Genomic DNA, 17,860 nt, shown 5'->3' with positions numbered 1-17,860 from the left:
GCCACACCAGCCCAAGTCAATGGGCTTATACAAGCAGGGCATCGACCAATCGCTCCCTGGAGGCAGAGCCCTGCTGGGTCGGGGTTCCTGGGTCCAGCCCCCCCAGTCCTCTGGCACTGGGAACAGCCGCCCTCCCTGCACTGATGGAAAATCCAATGAGCTCATGATGAGCACTGTGCCCAGCCCCAGCAGCTGCACGTCCCGGCACTCCCCGTGCTCCTCACCCCGTGGCCTGGGGGGCAGCACTGCCATGGCTCCCTCGGGCCAGCGTGGGGAGGGGGCTGCACCCCGCGGGCTGGGCTCCAGCCGTGGTTCTGGCCTCCTCAGCGTGCCCAGCACCCGGCCCTGACGCTGCTTGTGGGGACCCAACGGGCTGAGCACCCCAAAGTCAAAGGACAACTGCAGACACAGCCCAGCCCCGCCGGTGTGAGCTGGGAAGCTGGGAGCAAACAGGGACGAGGATGGCAAACAAACCCCCCAGCACCTCCGGGCAAAGAACCGCGTGGGACACCCCATCCCACCCGCTCCCCACCCCTCTGCCCCCACCTCTCTCCTCAGCGCCAGGACTTTGCCCTGGCCACAGGCTGCTCCCACCCTGCTGCTCTGTGGCACTGTGGCCACGAGGGCTGATCTGAACCCCTGTCCCCAAAACACTCCAGCTGACCCCCACCAGCCCTGGGGCAGTGACCCAGCAGGACCCCAGGGGCGAGTGTCTGTCCCTGTGTCCTGTCCCAGGGTGCAGCAGGAGCCCGTCGCCAGCAGCGTGCCAGGGCAGCCGCCAGCCCACCGGCATCTTGCCGTGGGGCCACACTGTGCCTGGTGGCAAATCCCGGCTGCTGCAGGACAGTCCCCCGTGGGTGCCGGTGACAAATGGGCCAGCGATGGGCTGAGCCCTGCCCTGCCCTGCCGCAGCCCGCGCCCGCTCTCTAATTATCCCAAGCCGCATCTGTAATTAGTGTCCTGATGTCATGGGGTCAGGCCTGGGCAGCCCCACGCGCTCCCCGCCACCCCCACCTTGGCCTCTGGCTCCAGGGCTGAAGGAGATCAGAGTCCTCCAACACCATCCGGAGGAGTTCCTGCCTGGCTCCGGCTCCCTGCCAGCACTGCCTCAGGAATCCTATCCCAGCCCTGTCCCACAGCCCCTGAGCTGCTGTAGGGTTGGATCTGGCCCTCTGACCAGCACAGGGCTCGGTCGCTCCCACCGCTGCACCTCTGCCCTGGCTGTACCCTGCCAGGGACAGATCCTGCCCGCGCAAGAGAGAGGCCAGTCCCTGCCCTCCCGAGCCTCCCAGGGCTGCCAGTGACCCACTCCCTCTGCACAGGGAATGCGCTGGAGCAGCCCAGCAGCTATAAATAGAGCGGGAGGCACAGGCATGTGCGGCCACGGCACACGCTGCCCGGCCACTGCCTGGTGGCCTATGTGGGGCATGGGCAGGGGGTGGGGTGCAGGGGGTGGGGTGCAGGGGGTGGGACAGGGATGGGAGGAGGGAGAAAGCACCAGGCAGAGAAAGGGCACTGTGGTCCTGCTGCAGGAGGATCTCAGCACTGCGCCAGGGGGACAGAGAGGAGGAGGCCCCACGAAGCCACCACGAAGCACCAGCACTTTATTGCAGGGCAGACGACCCCCGAGCTCCCCGTGGCACACCTCGCACCCCTTCCCTCGGCCAGCGCCCCGCTGCCACTGCACCGTCAGCACCCGCGCAGGGGCCGGGCCGCGCCGGTGACGCCGAACCGCGCGCTCAGCACCTCCGAGGGCGCCCGCGTCTGCTGGCCCGGCTGCTGCCCCCCGGCAAAGAGGGTGAAGGTGCCAGGCTCCAGGAGCCAGTCCCGCGCCCACACCGCGCGCTGCTCGGCCAGCACTTGGAAGGACAGTTTGGTCTCCCGGCCGGCCGGCACAGCCACGCGCCGGAAAGCCACCAGCTGCCAGCGTGGCACCGGCACGGACGACTGCTCCCAGCGCAGGTACAGCTGCACCACCTGCCCGGAGGGACAGGAGTCAGTGCCACGGGACCCCCCGGCAGCCCCCTGGCAGGGGAGAGCCAGGGCACATCCGTGCCCGTACAGCCAGCTCAGTGCAGAGCAGCCGTGCCCACCTCCTCGCCGTCGCGCGGCCCCGTGTTCTCCAGCACCACAGACACGGTGAGGTTGGCACAGACAGGCAGCACCAGGGGGCTCAGCACCAGGTCCCGATAGTGGAAGGTGGTGTAGGAGAGCCCGTACCCGAAGGGGTAGAGCGGGGCCTCCTGCCCGTAGTACCGGTACGTCCGTCCCTCCATGGTGTAGTTCTCCATCGGCGGCACCTGAAGGACACAGGGCAGTGGAGCAGGGCAGGGCTGGGTGGCCATGGACGAGCACCAGCCCTGCATCCCACCACTGCTCTGGCCACCGAGGCAGGAAAGGGCTACAGGTGCCACCAGCACCCCCACCTTACCTGGTGCATGCCCGCAGGCCACGTGGCCGGCAGCCGCCCGGCCGGGCTGGCCCCCGCCTCGCCCAGCAGGACCCTGGCGATGGCCAAGCCGGTGGCCTGGGCAGGGAAGAAGCAGGCCAGGATGGCCCCCACACCATCGTGTGCCTGTGCCCAGCCCACGTCCAGGGGCCCCGCGTTGAACAGCAGCAGGATGACGGGGCGCCCGGCGGCTGCGGGGAGGTGGCTGTCACTGAGAGCCCTGCAGTGGCACTGCTGGGATGGCTCCAGGGTGTCCCGTGGATGGGCAACACCTGGGAGGGCTGCGGCCCCACTCGCTGGGCCCCACAGAGCCCCCACCTGCCTGCACGGCGTCCTGCAGCAGCTCCAGCTGGTGCCCTGGCAGGGACAGGTCACTCCGGTCCTTCGCCTCTGTCTCCACATCCACCCCTGCGTGGGGACAGCGTGGGGACAGCCCCTTACACCCACCCGGGGCACTGCAGGCAGGCAGGGCAGAAGGACACTGCCCACCTCAGAGGGAGCTCACGGGCACCCCTTCTCTCCCAGAGCGCTCCCCTTCCCCTGGCAGTGCCCACTGGGTGCTCCCACCTACCTGTGCCCAGGCAGACCACCACCACGTCGGCCGCCTCCACCGCCCCCACCACCTGTGCCCGGGAGTACCGCCGGCACCGGGGCTCGCCACAGCCCGCCGCGAAGCTGACGTTGGCCCCCAGCGTCTCCAGCCCCCTCCTGTGCCAGGGAAGAGCAGAGGGCACAGGGGCTGCTCTACCCCAGGTTCAGGACATACTGGGGATGCCCCCCTTGCCCTGACCCTCAGCGAAGGGACGAGCAGCTCCAGCAGCAGCCCCAGGCAGTGCCCAGGACAGGGGAACACGAGGTGGCACCGCGCTGTCTCACCGGGGAGTGTGGATGTACTGAGGCTCTGGCACCGGCGCGTAGTCCCCGAACAGCACCCTGGGGTTGTCAGCGAAGGGACCCACCACCTGCGGAGGGCAGAGGGGTGATGGTGGGCACTGGCAGCCCTGTGCCACCTGTGTGAGCGGGGTACAGAGCCAGCAGCAGCCCCTGGGTCACCGTGTCCCCCTGCCTGCCCCATGCAGGGGCTCACCGCGAGGCGCTGGCCAGGCAGGTCCTGGGCCCGCAGGGGCAGAGTCCCCCGAATGTTCTTCAGCAGCACAAAGCTCTTGACAGCAGCTTCCAGCGAGAGGTTGCGGTGCTCAGGGCTCTGCACCACGCTCAGGTCCAGGGCACTGTAGGGGTTCATCTCTGGGGGGTCGAACTCCCCCAGCCGCATCCGCGTGTAGAAGAGGGGCCGGACTCGGTCACGCAGCATCTGTGGAGACCCCAACCCCAAAACCTCGGTTGTGCTTGGCAGGGACAGCCCGGGCTCCCTGCCCCCCTTGCCCTGCTCCCCTTGGCTCACCTGCAGCGTGATGTTGCCCATGGCCAGAGCCTGAGGGATGTGCATGAAGATGTTGTTCCTCATGCCATAGGAGAGCTCCAGGTTGCAGCCAGCATTGACTGAGGCTGCCATGCCAGAGAGAAGGGAGAACACCCGTCACAGCCGTGGGATGCCTGGGGACCCCACACCCAGCCCGTGAGCTCACCGACTGCTGTCTCCAGGAAGGTGTGTGTGTAGTGGTGTCCCAGTATGATGAGCTCCAGGGCCCCCTCGTCGCTCACCACGTACCCCTCGAAGCCCCACTCGCCACGCAGGATGTCCGTCAGCAGCTTCTTGTTGGCACAGGCGGGAACACCGTTGATCCTGTCGGAAAGGGAATGGGGCAGCCTGGAGAGCCAGGCACCGGCCACGCCATGGGCAGCCCAGCCCATGTGGCCCCCACCGTGCTCCCAACCTGTTGTAGCTGCACATGAAGCTGAAGGAACCAGCACGGACACACGCTTGGAACTGGGGCAGGAAGGTCATGCGCCAGTCCCGCTCCAGCACCTGCAAGCGCCGCAGCAGAGCAGGGTCAGGAGTGCCCGGAGTGTCACCCGCCCTCCTGCCACCCCTGGACCCGCCGCACTCGCCTTGGCGTCGAAGCTGAGCCTGGATTCGGGGATGTTCTCAGGGCCCCCGTGCACGCTGAAGTGTTTGCAGCCGGCGCTGGCCTTGATGTAGCGGGGGTGCTGGCCCTGCAGCCCCTGCACGAAGCTGCGGCCCAGCTCCCCACTCAGGAACGGGTCCTCCCCGTAGGTCTCCTGGCCGAGGTGCAGGCGGGTCATCACCGAGACCCCCAGCCCCGTGTCCCCACTGCCATGTCCAGCTGGTTGGCCATGGCCTGATCCCGGCCAGGGGCCACCCCCCCACGCTGGCACCTGGTTCCTGCCCCACAGCGGGTGTCTCATGATGTTCAGGACGGGGCTGAAGCAGCTGAGCCCGGTGTGGTCCCCGTAGCGGCCGGTGGCGGCGAAGTCGTTGTGCTTGGCTCTCACCTCGGTGGCCGTGGCGTTGGCCACCCGGTAGATGAGCTCGGGGCTGTGGGGACGGCAGGGGGGTGTCAGGGGGAGCGGACGAGGGGGTCCTGTCTCACAAGGTCACGTCCCACACCCCCGGGTGCCCCGGTGCCCGTACCTGAAGGTGGCAGCGAGCCCCAGCGCCTGTGGGAAGGCCGTGGCCCACCCGGGCGCCTCGGCATCGCCCCGCAGACACTCCGTGTTCCAGTTGTAGGGCGCGATGCCCAACCGCGGGATGGGGGGCGCGGGGCCGTTGCGCATCGCTCCCCCCCTCGCCACCTGCGGGGCAGCGGCGCTGAGCGGGGGGTCCCGCGGGGGTCCCCGGGGGGGTCCCGCCGCCCCCTCACCTGCAGCACCAGCTCGGCGGGGCTCAGCCGGCCCAGCAGGTCGTCGAGGCGGCGGTGCCAGGGCAGCGCGGGGTCCCAGAAGGGGAAGGGAGGCGGCCGCGCCCGCACCGGGCCCGCGCACAGCACCGCGCACAGCACCAGGACCCGCAGCGCCAGCGCCGCTCCCGGGCTGGTCCCGCACGGCATGGCCTGGCTCGGCCCCCGGGACCCGCACGGCATGGCCCGGCTCGGCCCCCAGGACCCGCACGGCTTGGCCTGGCTCGGCCCCCGAGACCCGCACGGCATGGCCTGGCTCGGCCCCGGTGATGAGCGAGGCGGGGCAGAGTGTGGCGGAGCCGGTCCTGCGCCCCCGGACGGGGCGGAGCGCGGCGGGGCGGGACGGGACGGGGGTCCTGGGGCTCTGTCGGGTCCCGGGCGCCCTCCGGACCGATCAGCTGGATGCGTCAGGGTCTGTGTTTGGGGGCGGCGACCCCCGAGCCCCGCGCAGCCGGGCCCCGTCCCGGGGACAGGTCGCGGGGTTCCAGTTCCACCCTCCCCCCCGCCCCCCGAGCATCTCCCGTCTGCGAGCGGGACCCGGCAGAGCCTCCCGGCTGCAGCGGGAGCTGCCCCACCTGGGAAAGGTCCCCACCGGGCGTCCAGGAGATCCAAGGAGCGAGGTGCCAGCAGGGATGCCCTGTGTGCCCCACGTGCCGCCCAGCTCAGCTCGGCGGGGCACTGCCAGGGACTCCTGCGGTGACCAGGGACACGGTGTCTTCTTAGGCTGGGTATCAGAGAAAGGTTCTTCCCCCAGAGGGTGGTTGGGCACTGACCAGGCTCCCCAGGTAGTGGGTACAGCACCAACCCTGCCAGAGCTCAAGGAGCATTTGGACAATGCTCTCATGGACAGGGTGAGATTGTTGGGGTGTCTGTGCAGGGCCAGAGGTTGGATTGGATGGTCCTTGTGGGTCCCTTCGCACTCAGGACATTCCATGATTCCACAGTCTCCAGTGGCTACCAGCGCACCAGAGCCACTGTGGCAGAGAGCACGAGGTGGCACTGGGGGCTGGGAGCAGGAGGGGAGCTGGCACTGCAGGGGTGGAGACGGGGAGCACAGACATCCCATCACCTCCCTGGCACGACGGAGGAGGTGCCGCTGGCAGCCCCCCAGCCCGGACTGACCCCGCCGTGCCCCGGTGCCAGGCCCGGTGCCTCACTGCCGGCACAGCCCGCGGTGTCCCGGGGACGCGGCCATGTAAGGCAATGCCCGCGGGTCCCGCAGCCCGGCCGGTCCCCGCGCTCCCGGCCCGGCGGGGACAGCCAGCCCGCTCCCAGCTGCCGGATTCCTGAGCAGCCGGCGGCGCTGGGGGGGTCCCTCTGCACCCGCAGCACGTCCTGCCCCCGGCACGCAGCCCCAGCCGAGCCACTCGCTCAGGGACAGGTCTGGAGGAGAGACATAACAGAGTGAATAAATAAACAACAGGCGGATTAAATGAATGAATGAAAGAAAAAAAATAAATAACGCCATGCAAACCCCGTCTGGGAGCAGAGCTCCGTGTTCCGGGGACTGTGCTGGATGAGCAGGGTCAGGGAGAGCTGGGTTGTTTCAGGAAGCATTCCCTGCAGTCCCTGGAGCCCAGGCCAGGCTGGTCCCCTGCCGCGTTCCTGTGGAGCCGTTTGTGTCTCATGGGCAGGAAAACCTGCCCCGAGCAGCTCCTGCTCCTGCAGCCCGGGGCTCCTGCAGCCCAGGGACACCCGCCGCCCTTTCCCCGGGGTCCAGCCTCTGCCAGAGCCCCGAGCCAGCCGGGAAGGCGCTGGAACAACTGCCCAGGGCAGCGGTCACAGCCCCGACCCTGCCAGAGCTCGGGGAGCGTTTGGACAACGCTCCCAGGCACAGGGTGGGATTTTGGGGTGTCTGTGCAGGGACGGGAGCGGGACTGGGTGGTCCTGGTGGGTCCCTCCAGCTCAGGCCGTTCCACGACTCCATTCCCATTCCAAGGGGGCAGTGTGCGACCGGGCTGGGAGCGGGGCCCGCAGCCCAGGAGGGGCCCTTTCCCCACGGACAGAGCCTCGCTCTTCCCACGGCCCGTTCCGTGAGGAGCCACCGACCCGGCACCGCCCTCACCGGGGCCGGGGGAGAGAGGGAGGAGGGAGCAGGTCAGCGGTGCGGGGGGTAACGGGGCCGGGGGGAGCGGGAGGAGGGAGCAGGTCAGCGGTGCGGGGGTACCGGGGCCGGGGGGGAGTGGGAGGAGGGAGCAGGTCAGCGGTGCGGGGGGTACCGGGGCCGGGGGGCAGCGGGAGGAGGGAGCAGGTCAGCGGTGCGGGGGGTACGGGGGCCGGGGGGGAGCGGAACCGACCGGCCCGGCGGGGCCTCGGTGAGGCGGGGGCGCCCCCTTGCGGCGGGCGCAGCGCGGTCAGCTGACCCTTCCCGCTCGCCGCGATTGGCCGGCTCTCGCGGCGGGGGAGGCCGGCGCGCGGTGCACCCTGGGGGTTGTAGTCCCGCACTGCGGGCGGAGCGCGGACGGCGGCGCGGCGCGGACTGCGGGTCCCGGCATGCCCCGCGCGGCCCGCGGTGCCCCGCGCTCGGAGCGGAGCCGCGGGGCCGGGCCGGGCCGGGCCGGGCGGACACGATGTCGCGACAGGGCGGGCGCGGCACCGAGAGCAAGAAAATGGTAACGGCGGGGCCCGGCGGGGCCGGGGCGGCGAGCGCGGGGCGCGGCCCGGGGCGGGGGTGAGCGCCCAGGGCGGCAGGGCCCGGCAGCGATCAGCGATCAGCCGGCACCGGCACCAGGCGCGCCCGTTCGTGGGGCCTTCACACCCAAAACGCTTCCCCTCTCCAACCCCATTATCCGCTGAGCCAGGAACTGTGAGATGGAGCCCAAAGCTGCAGAGCTCGGCTCGAATTCGGGGTCGAATTAATTAGTTTTTAATGCAAAATCGGTAATAAAAAAATAAAATCTGGGTTATTTTTTTCTCCCTCTCTGGCCGTGTGGAGGGGCTGGGTCAGGCTGAGCTGCCCCTCCGTGCCGTGGGGGAATCCTCTTCCAGGGATTCAGCTCCTTAAACGCAACGATTATTTATGGAATTGGTGTTAATTCATTGGAATTCTGACACTTTAGTGGCCACAGAACAGTTACACAGTGTGGACACTGTGGACTGGTCTGCAGTAGGAAATAAACAGTGGGAAAAGCTTTGGGCACTTTAATTCCGTCAGATGGGCTGAAAATGAAGAATTTCTGCACAAAAACAAATTTAGAGGTTTGCCTCGTTTGGAGTTGCGTGAACAGCAGCGTCTCAGGCAACGACTGTGCCCGGTTTGGGTGTGCTGGGGCTGCCAACAGCAGGTGACCCCCTCGGTGGCCTCACTCAGTGACAGACCCTGGGCTGGGGACAGCTGGATTCCCCCCTTCCATCCCCCTCCCCTCCACCTCTGTCTTTACTAAAACCACTGACACCCTCACAACCTGTTCTGCATGAATGTTAAATTCTCTGCCAAGTGTCTGAGTCCAGCTGAGCCAAAGGAACTTCCACCTCGTCCTTCCACTGGTGTGAACTTGCCCAACCTTTAGTTTTCCAAGAGAAAAGCTTGGAAATTTTAAGCAAAATTTCAAGCAAAAAAACCCCAAAGAATGTGTCAGTTCTTTAGAGCCAAAGTGGGGCAAAAGTTCCAAGGAGCCTGACTGGTTCTTTTCTTACCTGAAGCCTTTTGGTTGTTGTTGCTCCTTGGAAATGGCAATTCCAGAATCATGGAATGGTTTGGGTTGGAAGGGACCTTAAAGGCCATTTACTTCCACCCCCTGCCATGGGCAGGGACACCTTCCACTATCCCAGGTTGTCCAAGCCCCGTCCAACCTGGCCTTGGACACTTCCAGGGATCCAGGGGCAGCCACAGCTTCTCTGGGCAACCTGTGCCAAGGCCTCCCCACCCTCACAGGGAGGAATTTCTTCCTAATCAAGGAACAAGACAAGGTGGAATTCCCTGTGTCCTCTACCAACCCAGTTTCTGTTTGGGGGTGATTCCTCCGTGTGTTTGTTGTGGCTTTGTGTGAACTCGTCGTGGTCTGTGTTGTCACTTAACTCTGATCTTGTCTCTTTTCCCTCCCTGCCTGCTGCTGCTTTCATTCTCTAGTATTGGTATTTGCCATTCATTTCACCTTCTGCCTCTCTGCAGCTCATGGTAGGTGACAGATCCCAGATCAGCCCCTCTGATCCCCCTGCATGCCAAAACTGACAGCAGAAACCAGTGCTGGGGGTTCGTGTGTTCCCCAGAACACTTCCTTTTGCAGAGTTTGTTAAGCACTGGTCTGGCTTGATGGCTCCCAAAAAATGCTCTTTGACATCATTTCAGGGTGAGGATCGAAGGTGGTGGCTGGGAGAGGAGAACTTTTCCCCCTTTCTGCAAATTTTCTGCAAATCTGACAGCTGTGCAAAGAAAACCTGAGTGACTTTGTTCCTGGATGTGCACAGCACTCGAGTGCTGAGCTGGCCTGGGATCATCCTCCCTGAGCCTCTGCTGGGTCTGAGGAGCTGATTTTAATCTGTGAAGCAAATTCTGTGCCCAGAAAACTTTCTAGGGACCGGATGAGTCTTGTTTCTTGGTACAGAGTGTTATAAATCCCTGGCTGGAGGAGCATTTTTGGCCTGTTGAAAGGACCAGAGCTGGAGCCCGCTGAGCGCTGCCCGTTTGTAACGTGTTGGTGAAACACAGGCTTGAGCCAGATCTCAGCTCTAGGCCAGTGGCTGAGGTAAATTCAGGGCCCTGGCATGGCACCTCGAGCCATCCAGGAGCTGTTGGGCTCTTTCCCAGAATCCCAGAGTGGTTTGGGTTGGAAGGGACCGTAAAGCTTGTCCGTAGGCAGGGACATCTTCCACTAGACCAGGTTGCTCAGAGCCCCGTTCTGAGGAGAGTGAAGTTGTTGCCCGAACTGGAGCTGGGATCCCTCCTGATTAAGCACCATATTCCTTTGGGAATGCAGCAGGTGTCTGTCCCCTCTCTGTGCCGGGGCAGGTTCCGTGGGTGAGTCCCTTTTCCCCTGCAGAACTCGGAGCTGTTCACGCTGACCTACGGCGCCCTGGTCACCCAGCTCTGCAAGGACTACGAGAACGACGATGACGTCAACAAGCAGCTGGACAAGATGTGAGTGGCTCCAGGGTTGGGGGTGGATCTGCCGTGTGGGGGCTGTGCCAGAGCCGGGACCACAGCAGGGATCACATCCCTGTGTGCTGCTCCGGGAGCAAAGTCCCGGCAGGCTGAAGTTATTTTAGCACTGACCTTTCTCAGATTCAGCTTTTCTTCTCCGCTGTCTTCTTTTACAAAGATTTGTTGCCTTCCTAAAGCTGTTGCTCTGGTCCCTTCCCAGGGGTTACAACATCGGGGTCCGGCTCATCGAGGACTTCCTGGCCCGCTCCAACGTCGGGAGGTGCCACGATTTCCGTGAGACTGCCGATGTTATTGCAAAGGTGAACGTCCAAGCACAGCCTTCTCAGGTTTTGGTGGGGTTTTGCATGTGAGGATGGAATATTTACTGCCCATGGGACTGTTCTAAGAGTCTGGCTGAGATTTTGGGGATGAAAAAGAGAGATTTAGCCCAACTACTGCTGGCTGGTGGGAACTGGGAGAAAGGAGAGGTGTTTGCAAACCCCTTCAGTAATTTTACAAAGGTAAGGCTGTGCTGTTTCCTCACACGTTCTTGTTCCTCCTCTGTTGGACACAACAGATTGCATTTAAGATGTACCTGGGCATCACTCCCAGCATCACCAACTGGAGCCCTGGGGGTGATGAGTTCTCCCTGATCCTGGAAAACAATCCCTTAGTGGACTTTGTGGAGCTCCCTGACAACCACTCAACCCTCATCTACTCCAACCTGCTCTGTGGAGTGCTGCGGGGCGCCCTGGAAATGGTGAGCCATGTCTCTCTTCCCATGGGATGGGGGTGTGGATAGCCAGGTGTCAGCAGATACTTTGATTCTAGCCCATGTTCATGACTTCTGGTTTTGCTTTGGCCTTGAAGTGCATTCCCAGGGAACTCGCTGGGACAACAGAGCAGCTGTGTCTCAAATTTCAGAGTCTGTAGAGCCCTGCATGTCATGCTGTGCCCTCAGAGTCCTTAAGCTGGTGCTCCAGGATCATTCAGTGCCTGGAGAGGCTGCTGTGCAAAGGGAGATCCCAGCTCCCCTCTCCTCTCCCCTCCCTCAGGTGCAGATGGCTGTGGATGTGAAGTTTGTGCAGGACACGCTGAAGGGTGACAGTGTCACAGAAATACGGATGAAGTTCATCAGGAGGATTGAAGACAACCTTCCAGCTGGGGAAGAGTGAACCACAGCCCCGTCTCCCTGGGGGCTGCAGGGACCAGCTGGGCTTGGCCATTAGCTTTCCTCACAGGCCCGCAGGGATCTTCTGCCCCTGCACACTCAGACTGACTCACAGACTGTTTCAGATGTCATTTTCTTCTTCTACTGTCACTTCCATCCTCTGTAGAAGATGATTTTCTGGTTGGTGTTTATTTCCCAGGTTCATTCTAAAGCTTTTTCATCAGCTGATATGCTTTTCCTACTCCCTAGAGGCTTCCTATCCTCAGTTTCCAGTTGTGACCTGGGCTGTGTGAGAACAACTGCTCAGAGTCCAGGAGAGCTCCAGTCTGTTCACGTCTGGATCGGTGCTGGATGTCCAGAATTGGAGACCAAGCAATGAGAGCCCACAAATTCCCTGCTAAACCCTGTCCTTCCTTAAATGAGGTGTTTAAAATCCATTGGGAGAAAAGTGTGTAGTATTTCTGTAGACCAAACTGGCTTCCTGCACTTGATTCTGGGGTGACTGGTACATGCAAGCTTGATCCAAAGGGCTGGCTCGGGAGAGCTGCTGCAGTGCTGGCACTGGGTGGGGGGCTGTGGCACCACACAGGATGGCAGATTTGGGAGTCCTGTGACCTTTCCAGTGTCCCTTCCCCAGCAACCTCACCACTCCCCTCTCGGGAAGGGAGATGTTAAACTGCAGTGGAGCAGCAGGAAATACTTTACGTGGAGAAAGGCAAGGGTGGCTCAAATGGCATCGGTGATCCACAGTGGGAACCAAACTCAGGCTCAGGCCTGGGAGATGTTAAAGGCATTTCAGACTCTCTTCTGCTGTTGGGGTGTGTAAACTGCATGGTGTGGAGGTGGTGCTGGGGTTTGTTCTCACACATGTTCAGGCTGCAGCAGAATTTCCCATGTTCCGTGACTGACGACCTGTGGCACCTGCTGATCTGTAAAATACACAAAGTAGTGTTAGATAACAAAAAGCAAGAGACTGGAAAATCAGCTTCCTCTGCCACCCAGAGTCAGAAAACAGAGTCAGACATTGGGTTCCCAAATCACTTTACGTAGCATGAAGGCACAGCCCCACAGAGGTCACGGGGAGCTCCAGTACCTGTGTGGGTTGATGCCTGAGTGTGAGGTGAGAGGGAGTGACCTGCTGCTCATGCTGCTCTTGTTTGGGTTCTCTGGATGAATGTTGGGTCATCTGGCGCTGAATGAGTCACCCTGTCCCTCTTTGGCCCAAGTGAGTCCCTTTGGGTGCCCTGTGAGATGTGAAGGGCCAGTGAGTCACTGTAAGAGCAGCCAGAGAACAACAGTGAGGCGCGGCGGTGGCTGGTGGGTGTTGGGGTCAGAGGTGCTGCAGTCACGTTGCAGAACTCAAAACCATCCCTTGTTTCTCATTGTTTTGACCATTCCACATCTCTTTAAAGCTGCATTTTAGAAGCAATTGCATTAAAAGAATCCCGGTGTCAACTCTGGTCTCCTCTTGCCTTTGTTCTGGTGGCGGGTGCTGGTGTGGAGTGGCAGCCAGGGCTGGCAAAGTGACAGTGGTGATGGGGTGCCCAGGGCTGGCAGGGCAACAGCAGCACCACAGCAAGAATTCCTGGCTGCCGGCGCTCCTGGGAGCTGCTGCCTGGAGGAACCTGCCCAGTATTCTGCACACGGAGGGCTGTGGCACTGGGGGCAGCAGACGCTCGGTGTGGCCGGCTTGGGGACTGGCCTTTCTCTGCCCTGTGAATGCTCCTGTGTCCCCAGTGGCCCGAGGCAGCCGCTGCAGAGCTGTTTGTGGGCATTCCCAGTGGCCAAAAATCACCTCTGCCCTCCCCCCCCAGCCCCAGTGCCAGCTCAGTGCTGCTCCGTGGCTGGCATCGGCCACGAGCTGCTGCTGCCGGAGCGTGGAGACAAGGGACAGCGACGGCTGCTCTCCAGGAGCGGGAGTTTGTGCCTCCCTTGCTCTTGTAAGTGCTCCCCAGGAGCCCTGCTCTGTGCCAGTGGGCACCTCTGCCCTGTGCTGGTGGCCATCCCCCACTCCAGGGTCACCCTGCAGCCTCTCTCGGCCCTGGGCACTGAGCACCCAGGGCTGTGCCCCGTATCTGCCAGCCCTGAGGATGGGGAGGTGGCAGCTTTTGCAATGAAGTGGCTTTATCCCTCTGGCTGGAGCTGGTGACTGTCACGTGCCACCAGCCCTGCCAGCAGCAGGAGCCAGGCCTGGCCAGCCAGGATGGCCCCAAACAGCCCCCAAACCCACCCAGCTCCTGAGACTGTCCCCCAGAGGGTCTGGGGGAAGTGAGGTCCCGTGTCCTTGGGAGTGGATCCCGGACTCTTGCTCCCAGTCCCCTGGGAATTACAGTAATTTGCTGGGGCGACTGGGTCAAAACCAGCCCAGACCTTCTGGAAGAAGAAAAAGCAGAAATAGCATTAAGTAAATTAAAACTGTCTACTACTGAGCAGCTCGCTGCAGACAAGGGAGAATATGCAAAAAGCTCTGTTTGAAACCTACTAAATATTACCATGTGCTGTTTATAGGAAACAAATGGGGAAAGGCATCTGCATCAATAAACCCCAACGTGGCTGGGCTTGGACCGAAGCCTTTCCACGGCTCTCGGTTATTGAATACCCGTGGCTTTCATGTGGTGCCAGCCCTGACCCCTGACACATACCACAGAGGGGAAAGTTGACTTGTGGGAATAATAGACATTCCTGGAGAGCGATTTAACCTGGCAGGAAAAGAGGCGACTTCCAGCCTCTCACTTCCCTGTGCGATATTGGAGATGACAACAGCAACAAATTGAGGGGGGTGACATGGCGTGGGAGTGGTGCTGGAGAATGATGCTGCAGGACCCCAGTGCCTGGGGTGAGCCCCCTGCCATGCCCAGCCCCCGTGTGCCCCCAGTGTGCCCTCGCCAGCCTGAGCACCCTGAGATGGCAGCAGACAGACCCTGCATCACCCACGCCCCAGGTCCTGGCCACAGCACCACATCCCAACCCCATCCCCGGCTCCCACAACAACAGGATGCAGGAGCTTTAGTTGCCACAGTGCCTTCAGAGGTGGAAGGAGCTTTTCTAGCCCTTGCCCTCCTCCAGCACTGTTCCCTCCAGCAGGAAAGTGGGACGCTGGCTGGTGTCCTCATGGAGTGCACTGGCAGGAGCTGAAGTCCTGTGTGTGACTCGGGGTCCAGCGTGAGGGTTTAAACCAGTTCATGCCCCCAGTGTGGAGACAACCTGGCCAGTGCTGGACAACCTGCTGCCTCCCCACTGCCATGCTCCCCAATGCCTCGTGCCCACAGCACCCCCATCCTGCCCTTGTGCCAGCACAGAGCAAGGTGATCCCTTCTCCCCTCACCGCTGGCAAGCAAAGCTCCCAGCCCTGCTCCTGACACCCAAACTGGGGCAGGTGACAGCCCCGAGCACCATCCCTTTGCAGATCCCACGGCCCAGTACCCACTGAAGGGGCAGGGCTGGTGCCAGGAGAGGATCCGGGATGGGACAGGGGAATCTCTCCGGAGGGAAGTGTTTCCTGGCTGGTGTCCTCACTGCCGGGGCAATTCCCACAGCTTTCAGCCAGATGTGCTTGGCCGGGGTGCCGGGTGCTCGCTGGGGCTGTGCAGAGGATGTTTCACCCACGAGGGCTCGTGCAGTGGGGATGGGGTTTGTTGGCAGGGCTGGCGCGGTGCCGGTGGCCCCGAGCAGCCGATGTGTGGGCAGTGCCAGGGGGACGGGCTGGCACCAGCCCCAGCCCCTAAGGGGGCTCTGACACCATATCCCTGAGCACCCACCACAGCCAGGAACAGGATGCTCGGGGGGTGGGTGCCAGCCAGGGATGGATCCATCCCTCACAGGATTCCCACCTCTGTCTGACCTGGCCCAGCATCTCCCTGTGCTTGGCACCACCCGGGTACCAAACCCATGAGAACGTGGTCTCTGCCTGATAAGGGTCCGGCAAATTTGGGTAACTGGATGCTTTTATAACCCCTCCCGGGCCCCGGGGCTGGCTGTGCCACGTGTTTGGCTGCCCCGGAAGCCCAGGCAGCTCACAGAATCCTCTCCCAAGGCACGGCCGCGCTGCAAACCCCCTGCCCTGGCCCGAACGCGGTTTCCAAAGCTGGGAATGCCTCTGGCAGCAGCACCGGGTCAGGGCAGCCCTTTGGCGACGCTCCTTGGCACCCGCCCTCCCGCGGCATCCCTTGCCAGGGCGAGGAAGAGGAGGAGGAGGTGTCTGCAGTTCCTCCCCCGGGCCAGGGGACGCAGGAGCGGCCCCGGCAGCGCCGCTCGGAGCGGTGCCACATTCTGGTGGCGTTTGGTATTTGGGGTGACAGGAAGGAAGCTCCATTGTTCCTCTTTTATTGTTCTGTGTTTCCTAAGTGGGACCAGCACCCTCCTCCCACGCTCTGCCCGGCTGCGGAGCTGATCCGGCCCTGTGAAAGCCACGCCGCGCCAGAGGCGGCTGCTGAGAGCTGGGCAAGGGGAAATGCAGGGAGAAACGTCCCTGCTTCCAGCACTGACTGGCACTGGCAGCATGTGCAGGGACGAGGAGTGGCTGGGGCAGGGGCACGGTTCATCTCCTGGTCAGGTTTGTGTTCCCAGGTCACCGTGGTGCTTTGGACGTTTAGGCAGCAGCAGCTCGTGCCATCTGGGATGGGAAGGGGCAACCCTGGTACTACAGTTGCAGGGAATAAGGGTGACATCGGCCACTCCACCATTCCTGGCCCTGTGCCATGACGTTGGTGCTCTCTTGGCATGGGATGGTCCAGACCCCACACAACCAAATCCCAATAATTCAAACCACAGCAGCTCCCTTCCCCTCTGGAAGCCACCCCTCAGCTGCTGGTGGCACAGGATGTGGCACAGGGACACAGTGCCCTCCGGGGCTGGGATCCACCCAAAATGGTGCCGGAGCACCCACAGGATGGGTACGGCTCAGGCACCCTCCTTGCACCACAAACAACAAAGCCATGAGCTCTCTGCATCCCAGAAACCCCGGGCAGCAGGGCAGTGCTGTTCCAGCCTTCCTGAATTTCCACAAAAAGTGCAAATTTCCCACAGAAAATGTCAATTTTCCCAACTTCGAGGACCCAGCAAGGTGGGTTTGCCTGGAGGCGGCTTGGGAGGCTGCTGGTGCTGAGCAGTCTTAGCCAACAATGAGAGCCAGGAACAGGCAGGAATTTTGATGAGAAATGTTTGTTTTCTTTTAAAATAGTTTTAATTGTGGCTTCCAAGGAAGGGAGCCGCTGGAACAGTCCCTGTTTCCCTCAGCCTGTCGTGAATGAGGGGTTTGGGAGGCTTGAAGAATCACCAGCAAAAGCAGGTTTGATACAACTCTGTCACTCTGCTGCTTACGGTGTAGGTAAAGCACACCAAGGAAAACTGGATTAAAAGCAATCTCCAATGATTTAGGCGGAAATGGGGACACAAAAAGGAAAGGAGGGAAAAGTCAGGGGTGCAAAGGGCTAAGGGAGACCCCCTGAGCTGAGTGACCAGGTGCAGAGAGGATTCCCTGGCTAAATTTAGCCTCAGACTGGATCACTGGTTTAAGTCTAAAGGATTTATCAACACTTAATCATGACAATATCTCATTAACACAGCAACAGCAGCCTTGATCAATTGGCTAATTTAACTCTGACAAAATGATTCAAATGTGATTTTCTATAACCGTAAATTAATTATAAATCCAAAGAGGCAACACTCATAATGCGCACGCACATGGACACAAGGAAGGAACAGACCTGTGAGAAATTTGAGCTCAGTGAAATACTCACATTGATGCATCTTCTCAGTGGTGAAGGGCTGAGCCTCGAGCAGCTGGGGGGTATCAGCCCAGGCTCTGTCGTTGTTGGTCCTCTGGGATCACAAACAGCAGAGTCCGTGAGCTCCGAGATTCATCCCACTCCGAGGGAGATGCTGGCACATGCAGCCCGGGAGAGCTCAAAAGGGTCTCACTCAGGACCACTGGTTGCAGGGTCAGGAGATGACTGACTTCAGTCACAGGTGAATTTCCATCCTGGCCACAATTCCAGTTGGGAGCTACGGGAGTCTTCCTCAAAAAATCCAGTAACAAAAATATGATTCCACTTGGGCTGTTGTTCAGGCAGAAAAATGAAAACTGGAGGCTGTTTGTGAGAAAACAGGAGCTCGTGAGAGACCAGGAGTTCTAGGACCATTGAGGGTTTCAAAAGCTCAAGGGAAGCCACCTGCCCAAACACCATTAATTAAGGCGGGGGTCTAACGAGCATTCCTGAGCCCACAGTGCACCTGAGGGGGATGGATGCACCTCAGAGCCACAGCAAGTGGTCAGCAGGGCACCCCAACCCTAACCCTGACCCTGCCACCCCAGTGAGGGGCTGCTCTGCTGCTTCTGGGCT

The 17,860-nt window shown here is 61.8% G+C and overlaps 2 protein-coding genes across 3 annotated transcripts; one reads left to right on the top strand and one right to left on the bottom strand.

The window, feature by feature from the left end:
- Positions 1-1,584: 1,584 nt before the first annotated feature.
- On the bottom strand, positions 1,585-5,773 carry LOC113987026 (probable beta-D-xylosidase 2). The gene is made up of 14 exons (XM_027719284.2): positions 5,233-5,773; positions 5,004-5,164; positions 4,748-4,907; positions 4,460-4,630; positions 4,285-4,376; positions 4,036-4,193; positions 3,852-3,955; positions 3,537-3,761; positions 3,326-3,411; positions 3,021-3,157; positions 2,768-2,857; positions 2,432-2,640; positions 2,094-2,300; positions 1,585-1,977 (listed from the first exon to the last, which is right to left on the bottom strand). The coding sequence occupies exons 1-14, from the start codon at positions 5,515-5,517 to the stop codon at positions 1,690-1,692; spliced, it is 2,373 nt and encodes a 790-aa protein (XP_027575085.2). The 5' UTR covers positions 5,518-5,773; the 3' UTR covers positions 1,585-1,689.
- A 2,006-nt stretch (positions 5,774-7,779) lies between these two features.
- TRAPPC3 (trafficking protein particle complex 3) lies at positions 7,780-12,974 on the top strand. 2 transcript variants are annotated; one of them, XM_027719330.2, is made up of 6 exons: positions 7,824-7,880; positions 9,338-9,385; positions 10,248-10,345; positions 10,569-10,668; positions 10,926-11,108; positions 11,404-12,974. In XM_027719330.2, the coding sequence occupies exons 1-6, from the start codon at positions 7,839-7,841 to the stop codon at positions 11,521-11,523; spliced, it is 591 nt and encodes a 196-aa protein (XP_027575131.1). In that variant the 5' UTR covers positions 7,824-7,838; the 3' UTR covers positions 11,524-12,974. The 2 variants fall into 2 exon arrangements, with proteins under 2 accessions (XP_027575132.1, XP_027575131.1); XM_027719331.2 differs by lacking the exon at positions 9,338-9,385 and having other exon boundaries at positions 7,780-7,880.
- The last annotated feature ends 4,886 nt before the right edge of the window (positions 12,975-17,860 follow it).

Source organism: Pipra filicauda, unplaced genomic scaffold, assembly GCF_003945595.2.
Source record: "Pipra filicauda isolate LSUMZ 115617 unplaced genomic scaffold, ASM394559v2 scaffold232_size1229904_pilon, whole genome shotgun sequence".
NCBI classification, from domain to species: Eukaryota; Metazoa; Chordata; class Aves; order Passeriformes; family Pipridae; genus Pipra; species Pipra filicauda.
This window is presented reverse-complemented; position numbering and strand designations above follow the sequence as displayed.